General features: G+C 40.2%; 2 protein-coding genes across 2 annotated transcripts in view; one reads left to right on the plus strand and one right to left on the minus strand.

The window, feature by feature from the left end:
* The first annotated feature begins 2,049 nt into the window (after positions 1 to 2,049).
* The window catches only part of LOC131140537 (sushi domain-containing protein 4-like), a 50,171-nt gene continuing 28,281 nt past the window's right edge, over positions 2,050 to 23,939 (plus strand). The window contains exons 1-2 of the mRNA XM_078796106.1: positions 2,050 to 2,174; positions 2,637 to 2,828. The gene's annotated coding sequence lies outside the window, so the exon portion shown is untranslated. The remainder of the gene's footprint in view (positions 2,175 to 2,636; positions 2,829 to 23,939) is intronic.
* The window catches only part of fsip1 (fibrous sheath interacting protein 1), a 37,934-nt gene continuing 16,383 nt past the window's right edge, over positions 2,389 to 23,939 (minus strand). Inside the window, exons 9-10 of the mRNA XM_078796108.1 lie at positions 12,865 to 13,017; positions 2,389 to 2,803 (exon numbers count right to left, since the gene is read on the minus strand). Coding sequence (XP_078652234.1) covers positions 2,744 to 2,803; positions 12,865 to 13,017 — 213 coding nt within the window. The 3' untranslated portion in view covers positions 2,389 to 2,743. The remainder of the gene's footprint in view (positions 2,804 to 12,864; positions 13,018 to 23,939) is intronic.

Raw genomic sequence — 23,939 nt, forward strand, 5'->3', positions numbered from 1 at the left:
GTCATATTATTGTTTCATTTAATTTGCATAGAGTCTCATCAGTTGCCTTTTGGACTGCTGGGGATGAGGAAACTTGTTCAAGTGTGCTAAAGCTGCTGTACATTTTGTTTGTTGTGCACAGAAATAAACGCCCTCTTCTGGTTGGCGAAGAAATTGCAGCCTCCCACCTCGTCTATTTACCAAAAGAACACAACGAGTTCAATTTCAGCCAGTGTCAGTCCAGACCGGCTACACCGATACATGTAAATGTATTTTTCGATACGGAACCGTCATTTCCGTAGAGAAGCGTACCGATTTCCCATTCGGTACACGTTAAAAGTGATTTTAGGACATTTGTGAAAGTCTTATCAGCTCCCCTGTTGTTTTGCTGTATGAGTGTGTTTAGATTCCTGGACAGATTGCCGCAGGATTTGCCGATAGCAAAGCTCTCGTCTGGGTTTGACCCTGTAAACTCTTACCTGGTTGAAATATTTTCAGTCCGTTGGAATGTGAGATGGTTCCTACTGTCGGGAGAATGGGGTCAGAATGTGAGGTGAAGGGGGGAGATGAACACGCCTATAGGTGCCCACTGCTAAAAAGCAAAGACCTCTATCGGAGCTCAGGTCAGCCAGGTGCAGCTTGGATTACTTTACACTTTGCAAGCACACACAAACACAGTCTGTCGAGTAAACTTCAAAACCAAGACTAGTTTGACGAAATAAAGCACACGAAGAGGGTGAGTTTCGCTTTTCGGAAGATCCAACTTCTTGTTCAGTAGTTCACCTGCAGGATTGACAAGAATGTATTTAAGTTGTCAATTTGTCTTATGGGGAGACCGTTATCCTACTTATCTTCCCATTAATAAATGTAACGGAATTAAAAATGCATTGTATTATTTATTTTCTTAATGGTAATGTTTTTTATTTCATTTGAACATGCATCAGATTATAATTGAGTGCATCACATAATCAGTTCACAGTTCCAAAAGGAGTAGGAAGAAGCAAAGCTTATTAAATCCTACCCCTCCATCTGGTACTTTTACAATCAGTAACTTACATTTGTTCACTTCCTGCTTTCCATAATACAGTTTAAGGTGTTTTTTTTTTAATAATGCACCTCGTACCGAAGTACTAGGTGATATGACCATCCAATGACAATATATATCAATATAGTGATATGTATAGCACATCATGACTGGTTCAAGACTCTTCATCCTTGTATTTAGCGAACTGCATTTATCAAAATGTGTGAATTATTTAATAATTGTGTGAATTTTATCTCAATGAGTTATTTATTTTTCTTATTTTGTTTACTCTTATTTTCATCGCTTTCCTCCCGGGCTTCCGTAGTTGCCCCCAGGTCTGGCAGCACTTCCTCTCTTTGCCACACAACGTGGTTGGCATTGATGAGGGCTGCACAAGTGGAGAGAAAAGAACTTTATTTTCATTTTTTTTGTCCTTCAGAAACCTAACAAAGGCCGTAACATAAACACCATTGGTTTTATATGCTAAGTGGTTAACAAACTGTAAACTGTTCACTCACACCCACGGTAACACACGCACACTTTAAACTCTTTGCTAGCGCTCCCTCGTCTCTTAGTGTCGTGACATTCACGAACGAACCGGTTCTTTTGAACGGTTCATGTTAATGAACCGCCCAGCGGCAAGGTGCTTATTAGTCTTGCAAATAGCATCACGCCCCGTGGTGCACGGTGACTTAAAGCTTAATATAAAGATGAGCCAGTCTTTTGAACGGCTCTTTGAAAGGAACGAGTCACCAAAATCCGGCTCCCCTCAAAGAGCCAAAAATCCCATCTCTAGTCTACACCAAGCGTCACTCTCACTTGTGACGTAGCACTGTCACCTTCCAAGCCCCGCCCTATTAAAGGCACAAACACAAAAAGTTACATATTACAATACATATAATTAGTACTGTCCCATTAATTAAAATATTAATTATACATAACTCATAATGAATTAGGATGTAAATCTTCATAGCTAATTGACATTCTGTTTTGGAGTAGTACATTGCTTGGCTTCTAAAGTTTATGCTAACTGTTAGCTTGCTAGTTTGCTGGTTTGCTAGCTAGCGGCCGTCTCAATGTGACGTAAATAACATGTTATTTCACATCTACAGGACTCTAATTGTGTTAAAAACCATTTAGAGGGATGACTGAACGCCGACTTGGAGCAACAGTAAGTAAAAAACACACAAAAAATATACAGCAGAGTTATAAGTCATTTTTTAATTGAGATGTGATTATGAAATCCCATTTATGGACACACTGACAGATTATAACTGCATTTGTGCTGCGATGGGAACATTTTGTAGTTGGAATACCAGGTGATTAGGTTTAATAACTTAAATTATACTTACAGTATGTTAATACAAGAGGTGGCCGTGTTCCATTTCCTCATGCTGAATAATCGACATGAATACAAATAGTTTTTCCACAAATGTATAGATTCTGTTGTGGAAAGATGTGTACAACATGGAACGTTTTTTCAACATATGACATCTTATTTATGTGTCTTTACATACAAAAGCGTCACGGTGTCCAAAAGGCAGTGAATCACTCAGCGTTTTACAAACTAAAGTTACATATTGTGACAATGAAATATGTGTGCATCCACTACACTTCGTTTCCGACTTTGAAGGCATAAAGCGTGATCTCAGCGACGCCGTGTCATTTGATGGACATCTTGACAGCAGGGCCTCGCATGTAGGAGGTCCATGTGTGCGTTTCAAGGTCCTGGCTCTCAGCTCACGAGCATCCATCCAGCAGGCTAAGTAACGGCTGCTCACTGAGGGCCTCTGACTCACTCTGCAAGAAGACACAAACACTGTATGTAAGTATAAAAGCTCATATGTTTCAGACGTTGTGCATATAAAATCTAAGTGTTAGTTCATGTTGTGTGTCTGGTCTTACTTATAACATCAACGGGCAATACTTTCCATCTTCCGTAATCCACCCTAAACACTTTTTTGCCTTACATTCTTTACTGGGGCATATGCTCACGTTTTGACTAATCACTAGCCACGTATACATGGACCCAAATATTCCAATTGCATTTGCTTTATTTGCTGAAACGGAAAGAATTTAATCTTTGTATACACTTCATTCCGAAAGAAAAGTGCCAATCCGAATTATCATATAATCGCATTCACAGGGGTGGAATATTCCTTGAGTTATCTTGTACCCGCTCAAACGGAAAGTTGTCAAAGTGCGTTCTTCTTCATTGTGTTTTTCTTCTTCTGTTGTTTATTGATATGAAAGTTTAATGTTAGTGCGGCCCGCGCAAGTTTGATATGGATGCTGTATGGTATCATGTACCCAGAAAAAATTATTACGTGTGATTAATGTTAAGGTTAAATAACTGTTAATAGTTATCCTCCCTATCCGTGTGGAAGTGGTAAAGGAAATAACTTGAAGGCTACCGTTTAGGTCGCTAGCTCTCTAGTTTGCGAGTTAGCATGTGAGAGTTAAACTCTCTGCCCCACACATCCCATTCCCCCCACTACCCAAACCCCTAAAAACCTTTATTTATGTAGGAAAACAACCACAAGAAATGATAATCATTTCATCTTTATTTGAGATTTTCATGTGATGCCACAAAAATTACATGATATCGTCATGGCAGTCTTTTCATTTTACACAGGGCAAGTTCGGGCAAGTAGTTCTCACCTTAAGGTACGGGTCTCAAACACGTGGCCCGCAGGACACTAGTTTGAGGCCCTTGATATGAAAGTTTAATGTCAGTGCGCCCCGCGCAAGTTTGATATGGATGCTGTATGGTATCATGTACCCACAAAAAAATATTACGTTTGATTAATGTTCATGTTAAAGGTTAAATAACTGTTAATAGTTATCCTCCCTATCCATGTGGAAGTGGTAAGTTTTTGGCTATTTAAGTTGAAAGGAAATAACTTGAAGGCTATCGTTTAGGTCGCTAGCTCTCTAGTTTGCGAGTTAGCATGTGAGAGTTAAACTCTCAGCCCCACACATCCCATTCCCCCCACTACCCAAACCCCTAAAAACCTTTATTTTCTTCGTCAGGCTCAGTCATCCATTCGTTCATAACTGAGGCCCAAATAACTAATAACAAAACACAAACCTGTCTAAATGTAAATGTATAGTGTAACATCTCATACAGCACAACATGACACCAATGCGGAACTTTTCACCGCACCCGGGCACCCCCCACCGGGCCACAAAATGGCATTCCAGTGTCTCATCTGTCCCCCACAAGGCAAAGCGAAAACTCTTCATCGATCATGTGCACGCCTCCCCCCCTGAGAGGACCACCCCTGTGAAACATAGCGCAGTTCGACTTGTTGTTGAAAGACATCTCCACCATTGGATCCACATTGTAATGACAGCCTTCAGGTCATGGAGGCTTGGCCTGTGTTAGTCATTTATGACCCCTTCAATTACCCAGACACTGCATATCATTTTCGACGCAGACAGGAGTCCGCAGGCACTCGAAATACATTCCAGCCTCCACGGGCCCCCTGAGGGCCGCCCATGTTTTTGTCCTTTTGACACGTATGTAGCAAAGTGGACTTGACCTTCAGCTCACTGACAAAGGGGCATTCACATTAGGTGTCATGTTTATCTTTGTACATGCATATTGACATTCTTTATAATACATAATTTACATTTGATACAGAGTAAAGATAGTAAAATGTACAAATGGCATTTGTCATTCATTCATTCATTCATTTTCTATCACTTATCCTCACGAGGGTCACAGGGGTACAATCACAGGGCACATATAGACAAACAACCATTCACACTCACATTCATACCTATGGACAATTTGGAGTCGCTAATTAACCTAGCATGTTTTTGGAATGTGGGAGGAAACCGGAGTACCCGGAGAAAACCCACACAAAACTCCACACGGAGATGGTCAAGAGTGGAATTGAACTCAGGTCTCGTAGCTGTGAAGCCTGCGCGCTAACCCCTCACGCACTGTGCAGCCCTTACCCAAAATTAATATAATTTATTAATTCATTCATTCATTTTCGACCGCTTATCCTCACAAGAGTTGCGGGGGGGGGGGGGGCTGGAGCTGGAGCCTATCCTAGCTGTCTTCGAGCGAGAGGCGGGGTACACCCTGGACTGGTGGCCAGCCAATCACAGGGCACATATAGACAAACAACCATTCACACTCACATTCATACCTATGGACAATTTGGAGTCGCTAATTAACCTAGCATGTTTTTGGAATGTGGGAGGAAACCGGAGTACCCGGAGAAAACCCACACAAAACTCCACACAGAGATGGTCAAGGGTGGAATCGAACTCAGGTCTCCTAGCCGTGAAGCATGCGCGCTAACCACTCAACCACCGTGCAGCCCTTGCCCAAAATTACCGCTTATCCTCACAAGAGTTGCGGGGGGGGGGCTGGAGCCTATCCCAGCTGTCTTCGAGCGAGAGGCGGGGTACACCCTGCCAATCACAGGGCACATATAGACAAACAACCATTCACACTCACATTCATACCTATGGACAATTTGGAGTCGCTAATTAACCTACCATGTTTTTGGAATGTGGGAGGTAACGGGAGAAAACCCACGCATGCGCAGGGAGAACATGGAAACTCCACACAGAGATGGGCCAAGGGTGGAATTGAACTCGGGTCTCCTAGCTGCGAGGCATGCACGCTAACCACTCGACAACCGTGCTGCTTGGGTTTCATAATTGATCCTAAAATGCTTAGTAGTTGACCCACTTGGAGACAAAGTGCTTGGACTGGCACCAATGATTCTCGCTGGCAAAACCATAAGTACAACATATACTGCAATTTGATACACTTGTTTTTAAAAATGCAGTAGTTAATTATTTCATGTGTCAGTATTTTTACTGTCTCCAATAAAAATGTCCCACTGGCAAATGTTGTTCAACAGTGCAGATAGTCTTGGCAATGAAAGTTTAAACACTGTTGTCATTTAAATGAACAGACAAAATGACACTATCCATGTTGAGTTAAAATCTAAAAATAGCCCCAGAGGCATTCTTTGCTAAATAGCTGGCAACACAAACCTCATTGTGTCCAAATTCTGCAGAATGTGTCGATATTTAGTGTCAACACCATTGTTACCCAGCACTGCCTGTTTCTAGATTTGTCTCCCATTCCTCCGTGATGACTTCACCGATGGGAATGGTGAATGTTGGACACTTTCCGCTCTTGATATGAAAGTTTAATGTCAGTGCGGCCCCGCGCAAGTTTGATATGGATGCTGTATGGTATCATGTACCCAGAAAAAATTATTACGTTTGATTAATGTTCATGTTAAAGGTTAAATAACTGTTAATAGTTATCCTCCCTATTCGTGTGGAAGTGGTAAGTTTTTGGCTATTTAAGTTTAAAGGAAATAACTTGAAGGCTACCGTTTCGGTCGCTAGCGCTCTAGTTTGCGAGTTAGCATGTGTCTCAAGACCCTGCAGTTGCGCAATATGTTGTAAATAAAAAGAGTATAAATGTGACTATAGTCGTGTTTTGTCATGTCTACAGGGCTCTAATAATGCTTTGTTTATTTTAATCTGAAAAAAATAATTTGTCTACCCACCAACTATGTGGTTTCTTAAGTTTTTATTATTTGGTGTTTTATTGTTAGTATTATATTTATTTATTTATTACTGATTGATTGATTTTTTTTATTCTTGATTTGTTTATTTATTTTTCATCTTATTTTGTGTAGAAAAAAGGTAAGATATTTGAGAACAGTGGAATGTTTTATCAGAGCTTTTCTTGTAGAAAATCGAAACCAAAGCAAAGTTTATTCATTTTTCTGTTTTTAATAAATGCGTTTTTTTTTGGAAAACCCAGTCTCGCCCAGATCCTAGCTCCAGTAGCCCCCAAGTAAATTGAGTTTGAGACCCCTGCCTTAAGGATTCCCCATGGGCAAGTAATTTTTGTTTTTAATGTAGAACCCTGTGCTTATCCTGATTAGGGTCGTGAGATGCTTGACTTTAGGGAACAGATCATTACTATGCAAAGTCCACAGTACCGTCACATTAAATTAAATTGGTCACCTACATATACATTGCATAAGGTGGCATAGGTGCCCTTTTTTGTAGGTCAACGGCATTTGTTCTGTTGTCATTTTTTTTTTTTCCGGACTGTTGTCATGTACACATGCCTCAACAAAAATGACTCTTTACTACTGTGACTGGAAAAGAGTTTGACCTCTGTTGCCCCTGATACTGGGAGGCCGAGGGTGTTTGTGGGGGACTGATGTGTTTATCCAGTCTGTCTTGAGTCTACACAGCCAGATCTTAAAAAAAAAAAAGCCTTCTCAGCATTTATAAATCCAGGACTTAAGTCTAGGCATTCAATTCAGAAAACAGAAGAGCGGAAAAAGAGGTGGGATATGAATGCATTTCCAAAGAAAACTCACAACATGTGCGTGTTTGAGGTACTTCCTGTTGAAGTATTGCAGTATTGCTAAGACATAGAACGACTATGTTGACAAGCTTAACAGATTATTAAAGCAGCCGCAAGGTTACATTTTGCCACAAGTGGCCTTTATATCTTGCGGGTTATAGAGAATTAGTTACATTTATCCAAGTATCCTTATTCCACCTGCTAACTTTAACAATACCAAAACCCAGAACAAAAACCCACGGTGAGTCAGCATTTAGCCACTAGTGGAACAGCCTATTGCAGTATTGCTAAGACATAGAACGACTATGTTGACAAGCTTAACAGATTATTAAAGCAGCCGGAAGGTTACATTTTGCCACAAGTGGCCTTTATATCTTGCGGGTTATAGAGAATTAGTTACATTTATCCAAGTATCCTTATTCCACCTGCTAACTTTAACAATACCAAAACCCAGAACAAAAACCCACGGTGAGTCAGCATTTAGCCACTAGTGAAACAGCCTATTGCAGTATTGCTAAGACATAGAACGACTATGTTGACAAGCTTAACAGATTATTAAAGCAGCCGGAAGGTTACATTTTGCCACAAGTGGCCTTTATGTCTTGCGGGTTATAGAGGATTAGTTACATTTCTCCAAGTATCCTTATTCCACCTGCTAACTTTAATACCAAAACCCAGAACAAAAACCCACAGTGAGTCAGCATTTAGCCACTAGTGGAACAGCCTATTGCAGTATTGCTAAGACATAGAACGACTATGTTGACAAGTTTAACAGATTATTAAAGCAGCCGGAAGGTTACATTTTGCCACAAGTGGCCTTTATATCTTGCGGGTTATAGAGGATTAGTTACATTTCTCTAAGTATCCTTATTCCACCTGCTAACTTTAATACCAAAACCCAGAACAAAAACCCACAGTGAGTCAGCATTTAGCCACTAGTGGAACAGCCTATTGCAGTATTGCTAAGACATAGAACGACTATGTTGACAAGCTTAACAAATTATTAAAGTAGCCGGAAGGTTACATTTTGGCACAAGTATCCTTTATTAGCACTTTGTGTTGCATGTCTTTGCAGGAAAAGTGCTCTACAAATAAAGTTGATTTGATTTTGATTTGCTATCCAGAACCAGAACCAGAACCAGAACCAGAGGGGCCGATTGTATTATATCCACCGAGACACAAACCATATGCACAGAAAATGTGTCTCTGGCTCTTATTTGAAACTAGTTCTTTCTGAACTGCAGACCTTGCAGGATTGGTCTTACTTTAGTAGAGGTGGTGTTACCAAGGCAAAGCCCCCCCCCCCCCCCCCCCCCCCCCGCCCCAGCAAAGCACACTATAAAGTATCAGCACCTGTAAGAACTCACTGTTTAGCTCCTGTATTCACATACAATGTAGCAGGGTGGGTTTTGGCAGCTCAGCTTCCATGGTCATTGACTTGAGTCACATAAGTCAACTTTATGGTCCAAAACGCCCCACGGGGGCCACTTCTCACTGAAAAAACTCTTATCCACGTGCTCCTTCCGCACATGTGGAATTCCTCTCAAGGAAGCTCACAATAACGCTTTCCTCATTAGCGGACTGATGACATCATCACTGATTTGTCAGTTGTCAAAGTGATGTGTGATCATTTTTGTAGCGGTTTCCTTCAAATCAACTTATCCTCACTTCAACTCGGCTCTAAAGACATATTTCACTGCTGGAATGATCTTTTCATAAAAAGTAGGCTTTTCTGCAGGAATAGTTTTGTTACTGGCGCTTGTCTTTGCTTCCGTTCCAAATATTCAAACGTAAAATACCTTACAACCACCATAATCCACTGAGTCACGCGCCAGGATTCTTTGCTGTGTCGGCATAATAGCTATTGCACTTACTGTGCAATGTCAGCGCATCGCAACTTGATCAATAAATCCTACGCATTCACTTCCAATTCGCTAACCAGGTGGAGCGCCAACACAGTTAAACCCAATCAATTGCTGTATTCAGAAGGAATGTGAACATATTTTGTTTGGGACACGTGTCAACTATTTCTTAAAGGAGACCTATTATGCTTTTTTCCACTTTTCCGACCTATAAATGTACTTAGAATGTTCTATTTTTGTGTTAAACGATGCCAAAGTTTCAGATAGTGAGGTTGGCGCATTTGGAAGTGAGCCCTGAAAGAAGTTTGGGATGGCTCAAAACGCTCGGTTTCAGAAGGCGTGGTAAAACTGGCCCTTTGTGATGTCACAAAGGGGTGGATTTCCTTATATGGCTCATAATTAAGAAGCACGGAGGCGGGCCGAGGGTGGAAGGAAGTACAAATCAAAGTAAATACAGATGGAATAGGTGCAGTGTGGTATAATACCAGGTGTGTAAAATACCAGATTATATAATCTGGTATCTATGTACATAATCTGTGTAAAATACCAGATTATATAATCTGGTATCTATTTATATAATCTGTGTAAAATACCAGATTATATAATCTGGTATCTATTTATATAATCTGTGTAAAATATCAGATTATATAATCTGGTATCTATTTGTATAATCTGTGTAAAATATCAGATTATATAATCTGGTATCTATTTGTATAATCTGTGTAAGATACCAGATTATATAATCTGGTACAATAAAATAGCTGGTAAAATACCAGATTATATAATATGGTATCTATTTATATAATCCGTGTAAAATACCAGATTATATAATCTGGTATCTATTTATATAATCTGTGTAAAATATCAGATTATATAATCTGGTATCTATTTATATAATCTGTGTAAAATACTAGATTATATAATCTGGTATCTATTTATATAATCTGTGCAAGATACCAGATTATATAATCTGGTATCTATATAATCTGTGTAAGATACCAGATTATGTAATCTGGTATCTATTTATATAATCTGTGTAAAATACCAGTTTATATAACCTGGTATCTATTTCTGTGTAAAATACCAGATTATATAATGTGGTATCTATTTATATAATCTGTGTAAAATACCAAATTATATAATCTGGTATCTTACAATATGCAAAGTTACTGACAGTTACTACCTGTCAAAATGAGGTTTTTGTTGACCTGTCATATTGTACTGAGCAGCCAGGACAGATATGCCTGTATCGCTTTTCCTGTTCTATGCTAATCATCCCAGTTCTTTTTGTCTATTAATTGTAATTCAAAGAGAAAGCAAAACCAAACTTAATGCTTTCAAGGCACAGAACTGATGAGTTTTTGTGTTTTTTCTTAAAAACCTGACTTCCAATTTGTACAACCTTTACGAGCATTTGATTATATAAAGATTGACTGCTAACAAATGTAGAAAGAATAGCACCTGATTTTGGCTTTCATCCCTGCAAATAATGACAGTATGATTGATGATATCTAATGATGACTAATTAGAGCAAGACCCTCTTCTGGAAGCTCCCTGTAAATAATTGGATTGTTCTTCCTATTTCCACTTGATCTGGGAATCTAGGAACACGGCCAAATGAAGTTGCAGGAAAATCTACCTAGCAAGGTCGTTTGTTGGAAATGCAAGAGTTGCTTGTGTGTTAATAGATTAAAAAAATGGAGACGAGTTGCAGAACGGTTATTTCGCAGTTCGAATTTTGTGGATTCCTATCATGATTTTTCCGAAATACAGTATACTCTAAAGTTAAAACAGTGTTTAAAAGGTTGTAAACAGGTTTGTTATGCTCTGAACTATAATAATATTTCAAATTCTGTGATAAAACAATGATAAATCAGTGATAAATGAGGGATTGGTACTTTAATGGGCAAAACTATTACTACCTTTGTTGTAATGAGCTTTTTCACTCCACCAGTATTTTGAAGTTTTTTTACAGAGAGTATTTTGTGTACAGAGAATAAGTTTTACAAGTGTTGCACTTTATATATAGAGTAATTGCTGAGTGTATAAACATTTACTTTTACATATACTACTGACCAAGAGCAGCGGGCACATATTTAATACAGCAAACATTAATGAATGATGATTAATGTGACGGCACGGCGGTCGAGTGGTTAGCGTGCAGACCTCACAGCTAGGAGGTTAGGTTCAATAGGTTTGGGTTGAGTTGAGGTGAGTTGAGTGAGTTTGAGTTGAGTTGAGTTGAGTTTGAATGAGTTGAGTTGAGTTGAGTGGAGTGAGTTGAGTTGAGTGAGTTAGTTGAGTGAGTTGAGTTGAGTGAGTGAGTTAGGGAGTGAGTGAGTTGAGTGAGTTGAGTTAGTGAGTGAGTTGAGTGAGTGAGTTAGTGAGTGACTGAGTTAGCGAGTGAGTGAGTGAGTTGAGTTGAGTTGAGTGAGTGAGTGAGTTGAGTTGAGTTAGTGAGTGAGTGAGTTGAGTTGAGTTAGTGAGTGAGTGAGTGACTGAGTTAGCGAGTGAGTGAGTGAGTTGAGTGAGTCAGTTGAGTGAGTTTGAGTTAGTTGAGTTGAGTGAGTGAGTTAGTGAGTGACTGAGTTAGCGAGTGAGTGAGTGAGTTAGTGAGTGACTGAGTTAGCGAGTGAGTGAGTGAGTGAGCGAGTGAGTTGAGTGAGTGAGTGAGTTGAGTGAGTCAGTTGAGTGAGTTTGAGTAAGTTGGGTTGAGTTGAGTGAGTTGAGTTAGTTGAGTGAGTTGAGTTGAGTGAGTGAGCTAGCGAGTGAGTTGAGTGAGTGACTTGAGTGAGTGAGTGAGTGAGTGAGTCACTTGAGTGAGTGAGTGAGTGAGTCAGTTGAGTGAGTGTGAGATGAGTGAGTGAGTTGAGTGAGTGAGTTGAGTGAGTGAGTGAGTGAGTGAGTTGAGTGAGTGAGTTGAGGTGAGTGAGTTGAGTGAGTTGAGGTGAGTGAGTTGAGTTAAGTGAGTGAGTGATGTCCATATTGCTCAGACAACCAGTAAAGCTTTATACCAAGAAAAGGCTACAAAAATAAAACCATAAAAGAAGGCTCTGTGACCTTTTGGTTTTGAAAGCTTTCTCGTGTTTCTTTCTGTCTATAGCTACAGTATTTGGTGTCTATAGCTACAGTATTTGGTGTCTATAGCTACAGTATTTGGTGTCTATAGCTACAGTATTTGGTGTCTATAGCTACAGTATTTGGTGTCTATAGCTACAGTATTTGGTGTCTATAGCTACAGTATTTGGTCAAAGAGTTGTAATTCTACCAAGGTCCTAAAAGCAGGTCAAAAAAGGGTTTCCAGGGAACATTGTGGAACTTGAACATAGAGGTCGTTAAATGCCAAGAAGCCATGAAACACTATGTTGAACAACAGGACATTAGCAGATCCTTGTCAACTAACTACAGAAGAAATTCCAAAAAAAAGAAAGAACAGTTGTCTCGTAGCGACACAAAGGCTGCACTGTTTGTTATCATCCTCAAAGAAATCGACCTTTGTGCTTGTAATAATTTGTCATGTATGTGCATGAGATCAACAAAAGGCGGGTGTTTTAATGAAAAACACAGGTGCTGTGTTGATGAAGTGCATTTTTTGTGTGTGTGTAAAAACATGGCGGCTGCCAACTCACTGTCATCTCCTGGTCTTGGCCCAGAAGGTCCAGCTGCCGTTGGATCTCCTGGAGCTGCATCTCGTGTGTCCTCCTTTCCTTGATATCCTGCAGGACCTTGTCTCCTGGCTGAACGTCACCATCGCGCTTCGTCCGTATGTCCGATCCGCACGCCTGATGGACAACAGACACACAAGCGATTCTCACGCAGGGGCCAACAGCTTGCAGAGCATGAGGATTTACTTGGGTACCGTCCTAGAATCGCACTCGCAGCTGATAGCTCCCACATTTGGGACCACATCCATGTAGCAGTTCATCATCATTAATTTTGAGTTGAAATATTCAAATTGCTTCAAGATTTGAGATTCTCGTTGCTGTGGCTCGCTGATGCTTAGCAAAGAAATCCGGTACTCAAATGAGACCCGAGGAAGCCGAAGTACCTTAAAAAACAGATTATAAAAATCGAACAAGAACTTTTGGTTGAACGTCAACTACATCAAAGTCACGCTAGAAGACAAACTATGGACATTGCTAATAGGGCAATCGTCTTGTTTTTCAGATTCTCCCATCAGAGACTGCCGAAGTCATTCATGTGGTCTTCATGGTTGAGGTTTTACACCAGATGCATTCTTGGCAAAAACCCTGTCTTTATGTGGCCTTTGGACCAGCACAAGAGATGTTCAGTGGCTGGGTATTTAGAGCACTCCACTACCAAAACTGCGAATAACTTAATATACACTTGGGAGTCCACACATTGCTGATGGGTGCATCTCCCACCGGAATAAATAAATGCCTCACCTCAAATAAGAAACCCCCAAATGATTCCGAGATTTGGTAAAAAAAAACAACAAACAAACCAATGGCTACGTTCTCACAATTTTTATGTAGTTGACATTACAATGGCTGCACGGTAATCGAGTGGTTAGTGCGCAGACCTCACAACAAGGAGACCCCGAGTTCAATCCCACCCTCGGCTATCTCTGTGTGGAGTTTGCATGTTCTCCCAGTGCATGCGTGGGTTTTTCCCCGCATTCCAAAAACATGCTAGGTTAATTAGCGACTCCAAATTGTCCATAGGTATGAATGTGAGTGTGAATGGTTGTTTGTCTATATGTGCCCTGTGATTGGCTGGCCACCAGTCCAAGGGTGTACCCTGCCTCTCACCTGAAGACAACTGGAATAGGCTCCAGCAGTAGAAAATGAATGAATGAATGAATTTTCTAGATAAGTGGTTTTCATGCAGGCCTCACAGCTAGAAGACCCCGGGTTCAATTCCACACTCGGCATGCGTGGGTTTTCTCCGGGTACTCCGGTTTCCTCCCACATTCCAAAAACATGCTAGGTTAATTAGCGACTCCAAATTGTCCATAGGTATGAATGTGAGTGTGAATGGTTGTTTGTCTATATGTGCCCTGTGATTGGCTGGCCACCAGTCCAAGGGTGTACCCCGCCTCTCGCCCAAAGACAGCATCCCCCGCGACCTTTGTGAGGATAAGCGGTAGAAAATGAATGAATTCATGAATTTTCTAGAGGAGTGGTTAGCATGCAGGCCTCACAGCTAGAAGACCCCGGGTTCAATTCCACACTCGGCATGCGTGGGTTTTCTCCGGGTACTCCGGTTTCCTCCCACATTCCAAAAACATGCTAGGTTAATTAGCGACTCCAAATTGTCCATAGGTATGAATGTGAGTGTGAATGGTTGTTTGTCTATATGTGCCCTGTGATTGGCTGGCCACCAGTCCAAGGGTGTACCCCGCCTCTCGCCCAAAGACAGCATCCCCCGCGACCTTCGTGAGGATAAGCGGTAGAAAATGAATGAATTCATGAATTTTCTAGAGGAGTGGTTAGCATGCAGGCCTCACAGCTAGAAGACCCCGGGTTCAATTCCACCCTCGTCCACACTCGGCATGCGTGGGTTTTCTCCGGGTACTCCGGTTTCCTCCCACATTCCAAAAACATGCTAGGTTAATTAGCGACTCCAAATTGTCCATAGGTATGAATGTGAGTGTGAATGGTTGTTTGTCTATATGTGCCCTGTGATTGGCTGGCCACCAGTCCAGGGTGTACCCCGCCTCTCGCCCCAAGACAGCTGGTATAGGCGCCAGCATCCCCAGCGACCCTCGTGAGGATAAGCGGTAGAAAATTAATGAATGAATAGTCGCTATACATAATAGTCGGGAACTGATATTTCCCTGAAACATACAGCGGGGAAAATAAGTATTGAACACGTCAACATTTCTCTCAAAAAACATATTTCTAATCGAGCTATTGACATGAAATTTTCACCAGATGTCAGCATCAACCCAAGTAATGCACACATACAAAGAAATCCAAACATTTATGTCCATAAATTAAGTTATGTGTAATAAAGTGAAATGGCACAGGGAATAAGTATTGAACACATGAAGAAAAGGAGGGGTAAAAAGGTCTGGAAAGCCAAGAAAGCAGCTGGAGTTTGTCAGTATTTAGAAGGTTAACCTGTCCCCTATTAGTGCAAAGTAATATCAGCTGGTTTAGTCCTGATTAATGCCTTTTAAAAAGGTTTCTCACCAGCAAGGTGTTAGACAAGAAGCATTGCATGATGGGTAAAAGCAAAGAGCTGTCCAAAGACCTACGCAGCCTTATTGTTGCAAAACACACTGAAGGCATTGGTTACAGGCGCATTTCTAAACTTCTGAAAGTTCCAGTGAGTACCATTGGGGCCATCATCCGGAAGTGGAAAGAACACGGCATTACCATAAACCAGCCACGGCCAGGTGCTCCTCGCAAGATTTCAGACAGAGGAGTCAAAACAATCATCAGAAGGGTTCTCCAACAGCCCAGGACCACTCGTGGAGAGCTTCAGAAAAACCTGGAATCAGCAGGTACCGTTGTTTCAAAGAAAACAATAAGTAATGCACTCAACCGCCATGGCCTCCATGCACGCACACCACGCAAGACTCCATTTTTGAAGAGGAAGCATGTTGAAGCTCGTTTGGAGTTTGCGACACAACATTTGGATAAACCCATGACATTCTGGGAGAACATACTCTGGTCAGATGAGACCAAAATTGAACTCTTCGGATGTCATAAGACACAACATGTTTGGAGGAAAAATGGCACTGCACATCACCCCCAAAACACCATACCAACAGTCAAGTTTGGAGGTGGGAGCATCATGGCGTGGGGCTGTTTTTCAGCATGTGGTACTGGTAGACTTCATATCATTGAAGGAATAATGACTGGAGAAAAGTATCGAGACATTCTTGATCAGAATCTGCTGTCATCTGCCAGGCTGCTGAAGATGAAAAGAGGGTGGATCTTTCAGCAAGACAACAATCCCAAGCACACAGCTTGGAAAAAGAAAATAAAGCTGCTAGAATGGCCCAGTCAATCACCAGACTTGAATCCAATTGAAAATCTTTGGAAAGAACTGAAGATCCGGGTTCACAGAAGAGACCCCCGGAACCTTGAAGATTTGAAGGCAGTTTGTGTGGATGAATGGGCCAAAATCACACCTGAGCAATGTATTCGACTGGTTTCTCCATACAGGAGGCGTCTTGAGGCTGTAATCACCAACAAAGGTTTTTGCACTAAGTATTAAATAAATTTCAGTACGCGTGTTCAATACTTATTCCCTGTGCCATTTCACTTTATTACACATAACTTAATTTATGGACATAAATGTTTGGATTTCTTTGTATGTGTGCATTACTTGGGTTGATGCCGACATCTGGTGAAAATTTCATGTCAATAGCTCGATTAGAAATATGTTTTTTGAGAGAAATGTTGACGTGTTCAATACTTATTTTCCCCGCTGTACCTGTGTTCTAGTACTGGTTACTTCTTTCATTCATTCATTTTCTAACGCTTATCCTCACGAGGGTCACAGGGGGTTGCTGGAGCCTATTTTAGCTGTCTTGGGGCGAGAGTGGCGGGATACACCCTGGACTGGTGGCCAGCCAATCACAGGGCACATATAGACAAACAACCATTCACACTCACATTCATACCTATGGACAATTTGGAGTCGCTAATTAACCTAGCATGTTTTTGGAATGTGGGAGGAAACCGGAGTACCCGGATAAAACCCACGCATGCACGGGGAGAACATGCACACTCCACGCAGACTTCACCGAGGGTGGAATTGAACTCGGGTCTTCTAGCTGTGAGGCCTTAGACACAATTAGAAGGGGCGTGTTTTGTTAGCAAATATCTGCAAATGCTAAATGGTAAATGTGTGGGGTCCTCCGTATATACTAGTGAGGACAATGGCAAATCAAAGCGTAAATAATTGAACCAAAACAAACGAGTATGAAAACAAGGTACGTGCAGATGCGTTCAAGGGGTCACAGAATGGTCCGTACATGGACGCTATGTCTCTCCAGATTGTGACCTAATTAAATACTTGTGGGAGATTTTGGAGCAAAGTGTTAAAAGGCATTCCTCCGCACTACCCCATCAAAACACACTAAATGATGGAATATCTCTTGGAAAAGAATGCTTTTCATCCCTCCAGGAACGCTTCAAGATGCATTCAGGTTGCTCACGGTGGTCCGCCACCTTACTGACACATGGAGTTGTTTTCCTAACATTTGTCATTCATTTGTAAATAGACGCTAGTTGATTTTGCGGATAGTCTTTAGTTGATTTGTTGCCTAGAGCAGGGGTCTCAAACACGCGGCCCGTGGGCCAAATGTGGCCCGCAGGACACTAGTTTTGAGGCCCCCGCCTTGATATGAAAGTTGAATGCAAGTTTGATATGGATGCTGTATGGTATCATGTACCCAGAAAAAAATATTACGTTTGATTAATGTTCATGTTAAAGGTTAAATAACTGTTAATAGTTATCCTCCCTATCCGTGTGGAAGTGGTAAGTTTTTAGCTATTTAAGTTTAAAGGAAATAACTTGGAGGCTACTGTTTAGGTCGCTAGCTCTCTAGTTTGCGAGTTAGCATGTGTCTCAAGACCCTGCAGTTGCGCAATATGTTGTAAATAAAAAGTATAAATGTGACTATAGTCGTGTTTTGTCATGTCTACAGGGCTCTAATAATGCTTTGTTCATTTTAATCTGAAAAAAATAATTTGTCAATGCACCAACTATATGTGGTTTCTTAAGTTTTTATTATTTGCCGTTTTATTATTATTATTATATTTATTTATTTATTACTGATTGATTGATTTGTTTATTTTTCATCTTATTTTGTGTAGAAAAATAAAAAGTAAGATATTTGAGAACAGTGGAAGGTTTTATCAGAGCTTTTCTTGTAGAAAAGTTTTTAAAATTTTTTTGTTTTTAATAAATGCGTTTTTTTTTTGTTTGTTTTTTTTTGAAAACCTGATGCGGCCCAGTCTCACCCAGACCCGAGCTCCATTGGCCCCCCAAGTAAATTGAGTTTGAGTCCCCTGGCCTAGAGCGATACTGCACTAATCAAACATCTTCATTGTTAGTACTTTGTTGCTGTGCTGTGTAATATAGTAATAATACACAAGCGACACATGTTTACATTTATTTTCATGGAGTAATGATTCACTTGTTGGAGTCGAGTACTACTTTCTTGACCTTAACAAATTCCAGAGGCCTTAAGAGATACGTCACAACATTTGTGCTTCTTCACAGCCGTCTTGACGTGCGATAACGTCACCGTTAGAAGTATCTGGGTCACAAGACTTTTTGGGTATGAAAAACATGTCAAACATAATTATCTTTTTTTATGAAAAGTATGTCAAGCTATCGAAAAGATGTCAAAGTGAATGCCACAGGTTTTTTTTTTTTTTTGGCCGCGGAGCCACATAAGTTGACTTAAATTGGCCCAATTGGAAAGGATCTAAAATGTAGAGACTGTAAAATGGATGTCAGTAAAAACAGAAAGGAATCAATCACGCTCAATGTGACACCTACTTAGAATTTGTACTCACGTTACCGCAAAGGCTCATTTTACTTTCCCACAATATGAAAAAAAAAAAAAAAAGAAAAAGACGGCTTGCCAAGCGTGAGAACAGAAAACACGGTCAGAGGATTAAGCAAGTATATTTCACTCTCATGACCGATATTACCATCTAAACACGTTCCACAAAAAACGTTGTCACTGTCACAAATAAATGCAGTGGTTGAAATGGTAATGTTCCAATAAACAAAACCATTAATGACAATTATGACTTATTCCAAGAACATTGATTCAAATGTGCACATAGTTCAGTTGGAAATTTGAACTTTGGAAATAAGGGGGCCTGGGGGCCACGACTGGAGTTAGGGTCTGGGCGAGGCTGGGCCGCAAAAATAATAATCTGCGGAATGAGCAGATTACGCATTTCCCAGCATGCTTTGCTGTAGTCAAAATCATCACTCTGACTGTCTAATACCTCTTAACCAGGGGCTCAAACACGCGGCCCGCGGCCACAGAAAAATCTGAAATAAATTGCAGATTTTTAATATTAATCCGCCAAAAAAATTGCAAAAAAAAATCAGCAAAATTTTTTTGTAAAATTTAAATAATTTTTAAATTTTTAATCTTTAAAAATTATTTTTTTTCTGTAAACAGAAAAAAATCAGGTATACTTGTTCATTTGACCCAGCATGTATAGCAGGGGTCTCAAACTCTAAAATTTACTTGGGGGCCACTGGAGCTAGGGTCTGGGTGAGACTGGGCCGCATCAGGTTTTCCAAAAAAAAACAAAAACAAAAAAACGCATTTATTAAAAACAGAAAAATGAATAAACTTTGCTTTGGTTCTGATTTTCTACAAGAAAAGCTCTGATAAAACATTCCACTGTTCTCAAATATCTTACTTTTTATTTTTCTGCACAAAATAAGATGAAAAATAAAAAAATCAAGACTAAATAAAATCAATCAATCAGTAAAATAAATATAATAATAATAATAAAACGGCAAATAATAAAAACTTAAGAAACCACATATAGTTGGTGGGTAGACAAATTATTTTTTTCAGATTAAAATGAACAAAGCATTATTAGAGCCCTGTAGACATGACAAAAAACAACTATAGTCACATTTATACTTTTTTTATTTACAACATATTGCGCAACTGCAGGGTCTTGAGACACATGCTAACTCGCAAACTAGAGAGCTAGCGACCTAAACGGTAGCCTCCAAGTTATTTCCTTTAAACTTAAAAAGCCAAAAACTTACCACTTCCACACGGATAGGGAGGATAACTATTAACAGTTATTTAACCTTTAACATGAACATTAATCAAACGTAATATTTTTTCTGCGCACTAACATTAAACTTTCATATCAAGGCGGGGGCCTCAAACTAGTGTCCTGCGGGCCACATTTGGGTCATCACCGGCTGTCTTCGGGCGAGAGGCGGGGTACACCCTGGACTGGTGGCCAGCCAATCACAGGGCACATATAGACAAACAACCATTCACACTCACATTCATACCTATGAAACCGGAGTACCAGGAGAAAACCTACACATGCACGGGTAGAACATGCATACTCCACACAGAGATGGATAGAATAGCAGATAGGAGACCAAGGTTCAATTCCACTCTCGGCCATCTCTGTGTGGAGTTTGCATGCTGTAGTAATTCTACATTTCGACAAAGTTACTTCAAATTTGTCAGAAAAAAACTCTACCTATGTATTATCTTTGAGTCCTATATCGCGTTCGAGTCTGGAACCAATGAACCGCTATAAACGAGCGACGACTGTGTTTGTTATTCTTGTGAGCATATGTACATGGCTTGGTTTGCAAAATGTCAAATATCAAAATGGCAGCTTCCCGTTTTATTTTATCGTACGCGGCCCTCGCCGGAAAAAGTCCGGACCCCCCTGCTTTAAGTAGTATTCTTATTAACTAAATATCCCACTTCTCCATATGGATTATTGTAATTGGGAATCTGGGATGGAACAGGCCACCTTTGGCTAAACTTTGATGAAGAGCAGTCTGGTTGGCTGACTGGCTGGCTCGCCCAGTGATGGCTGTTGTTGTTCAGAACATCCACACGTCTCGACTCTTTCTGGTTGTCTGCAGATGGTGCAGTCCAAAAGCTCCGTGTGTGCCACGTGGACTCAGGCCATCAGCCAAGTCCTGTCCACATGCCTTTGGCTTTGCCACAAGCGCTCCCTGTGAGAACTGTTCGGAAGCTACGGCTGAGACTCTTTGCTCTCTTTTTTCTTTTCCGCACGGAGTCTTTGCAGCTCTGACCTGCATCTGCCAAATAGTGAGATGCTGGGCCACAGCTGTGTGCTATATAATATGAATAGATTAAAAAATGATTAATCAAGATTAAAATCTGCTCAATTCTGTATCATTTGTCTTGGAAAAAGACAAGGTCGAACTCATATTGTGTAGTTTTTTTTTTTTTCTCTTGACGCTTCCAAAATTATTTCCATCCAGAACACCTTTCGAAATTGGCCCACATATCTGGATATCCAGATACTCCTACACACGTTGTATTTTCACTTCATTACTTTGTAATTACTTGTGATATGTGATAGCTGAGTATTCCTCAAGTGTTAGGATATTTCATTTGTGGGTCATTTGGACCTTTTTCAGACCTGATGGCCTACAGCAGGGGTCTCAAACACGGGCCAAATGTGGCTAGGTTAATTAGCGGCTCCAAATTGTCCATAGGTATGAATGTGAGTGTGAATGGTTGTTTGTCTATATGTGCCCTGTGATTGGCTGGCCACCAGTCCGGGGTGTACCCCGCCTCTCGCCCCAAGACAGCTGGGATAGGCTCCAGCACCCCCCCCCCCACACACACAACCCTTGTGAGGATAAGTGGTAGAAAATGAATGAATGAAGTAACCAGAACTAGAACATAGGCATGTTTCAGGGAAATATCAGTTCCCGACTATAAAAACAACTTTTTATGAAGATAGATTTCAAGCATAACATTGACTTTGATGGAAATATTTTTTGCTTTTGCAACATAAACGACAGGGATCTCAAACACGCGGCCCGCGGGCCAAATGTGGCCCGCAGGACACTAGTTTGAGGCCCCCGCCTCGATATGAAAGTTTAATGTTAGTGCGGCCCGCGCAAGTTTGATATGGATGCTGTATGGCAGGGGTCTCAAACATGCAGCCCGCGGGCCAAATGCGGCCCGCATGACACTAGTTTGAGGCCCCCGCCTCGATATGAAAGTTTAATGTCAGTGCGGCCCGCGCAAGTTTGATATGGATGCTGTATGGTATCATGTACCCAGAACAAATTATTACGTTTGATTAATGTTCATGTTAAAGGTTAAATAACTGTTAATAGTTATCCTCCCTATCCGTGTGGAAGTGGTACGTTTTTGGCTATTTAAGTTTAAAGGAAATAACTTGAAGGCTACCGTTTAGGTCGCTAGCTCTCTAGTTTGCGAGTTAGCATGTGTCTCAAGACCCTGCAGTTGCGCAATATGTTGTAAATAAAAAGAGTATAAATGTGACTATAGTCGTGTTTTGTCATGTCTACAGGGCTCTAATAATGCTTTGTTCATTTTAATCTGAAAAAAATCATTTGTCTACCCACCAACTATATGTGGTTTCTTAAGTTTTTATTATTTGCCCTTTTATTATTATTATTATATTTATTTATTTATTACTGATTGATTTTCTTTATTCTTGATTTGTTTATTTATTTTTCATCTTATTTTGTGTAGAAAAATAAAAAGTAAGATATTTGAGAACAGTGGAATGTTTTATCAGAGCTTTTATTGTAGAAAATTGGAACCAATGCAAAGTTTTTTTTAATTTTTTTGTTTTTAATGAATGCGTTTTTTTGGGGGGGAAAACCTGATGCGGCCCAGTCTCACCCAGACCCTAGCTTCAGTGGCCCCCAAGTAAATTGAGTTTGAGACCCCTGTCATAAAGGGTCAAAGTGTTTTGCAGTCCGAATGTGGAACACATATTGTTCTTGCCTGTTCACAGCACATGTCACTGGAAGACGAAGAGTGCAAAAAAGGGCGCCGGGGACATAAGATTCTATCCAGATGCGCTTGATATTTAACATTCGGCCATATTGAAGAACTTGTTCTAATCTTATGCTGTCTGTGTCATTTGTTGGAAAATGTTGCAGTTACCTTCTATTAGCTAAGTGACGGAATTGGGCAGAGGTTTAGCAGTGACGTATCGATCAGGGTTAGTGATTGTTTTACATTTTAATTGTGGACTCACTTATTAAAAATGCAAACATCTCAAGTCATCAGGATTTCCTGAATGCATGCGTTGAAAATCTGTACAGTGATTTTCACTATTTTTGCATGGGATTAATTCCAGTTTTAAACACATTTTACATATTTCTACATGAAAGTATTTTTCAGAGATGGGTCTACTACAGTACAGCCAAGCATCCGCAGTTTTTTCACTGGCAGCAAAAACACTAAAGGCTAAAAGTCTTGGTGGACAACCAACAAACTCCTTCATGTGCAATCAACTTCCATCTACTATGCGCATAAATCCTAAAATACTGGAAGAAATTCTGCTTAGCATGAAGTATTTTAGCAACTTGGAATATTTCTTTCAACCAAATAGAAACGAGGGGTCTAGAGGGATCAGAAAAGATAGTTTAACCACCTGAAATGTAAAAATAATACACTTAGCAGTACAGTGGATACCTGCTTTTCACAGGGAGTGTTGCGTTCAGGAAGCACCGACGAATGGTAAAAATATAAAAATATGTAATTTTTTTTTTTTTTTTGGTGAACCAGATGTGTTGTCACACAAAAAAATGATTGGTTTAGAAATAACCCAAATGTAACCCAACTCAATTTACTTAGGGGCCACTGGAGCTAGGGTCTGGGTGAGACTGGGTCGCATCAGGTTTTCTAAAAAAAACAAAAAAAAACGCATTTATTAAAAACAGAAAAATGAATAAATTTTGCTTTGGTTTCGATTTTCTACAAGAAAAGCTCTGATAAAACATTCCACTGTTCTCAAATATCTTACTTTTTATTTTTCTACACAAAATAAGATGAAAAATAAATAAACAAATCAAGAATAAAGAAAATCAATCAATCAGTAATAAATAAATAAATATAATAATAATAATAAAATGACAAATAATAAAAACTTAAGAAACCACATATAGTTGGTGGGTAGACAAATTATTTTTTTCAGATTAAAATGAACAAAGCATTATTAGAGCCTTGTAGACATGA

Source organism: Doryrhamphus excisus, linkage group LG14 (assembly GCF_037039965.1).
Source record: "Doryrhamphus excisus strain RoL-2023G ecotype Guam linkage group LG14, RoL_Dexc_Guam_v1.1, whole genome shotgun sequence".
NCBI classification, from domain to species: domain Eukaryota; kingdom Metazoa; phylum Chordata; class Actinopteri; order Syngnathiformes; family Syngnathidae; genus Doryrhamphus; species Doryrhamphus excisus.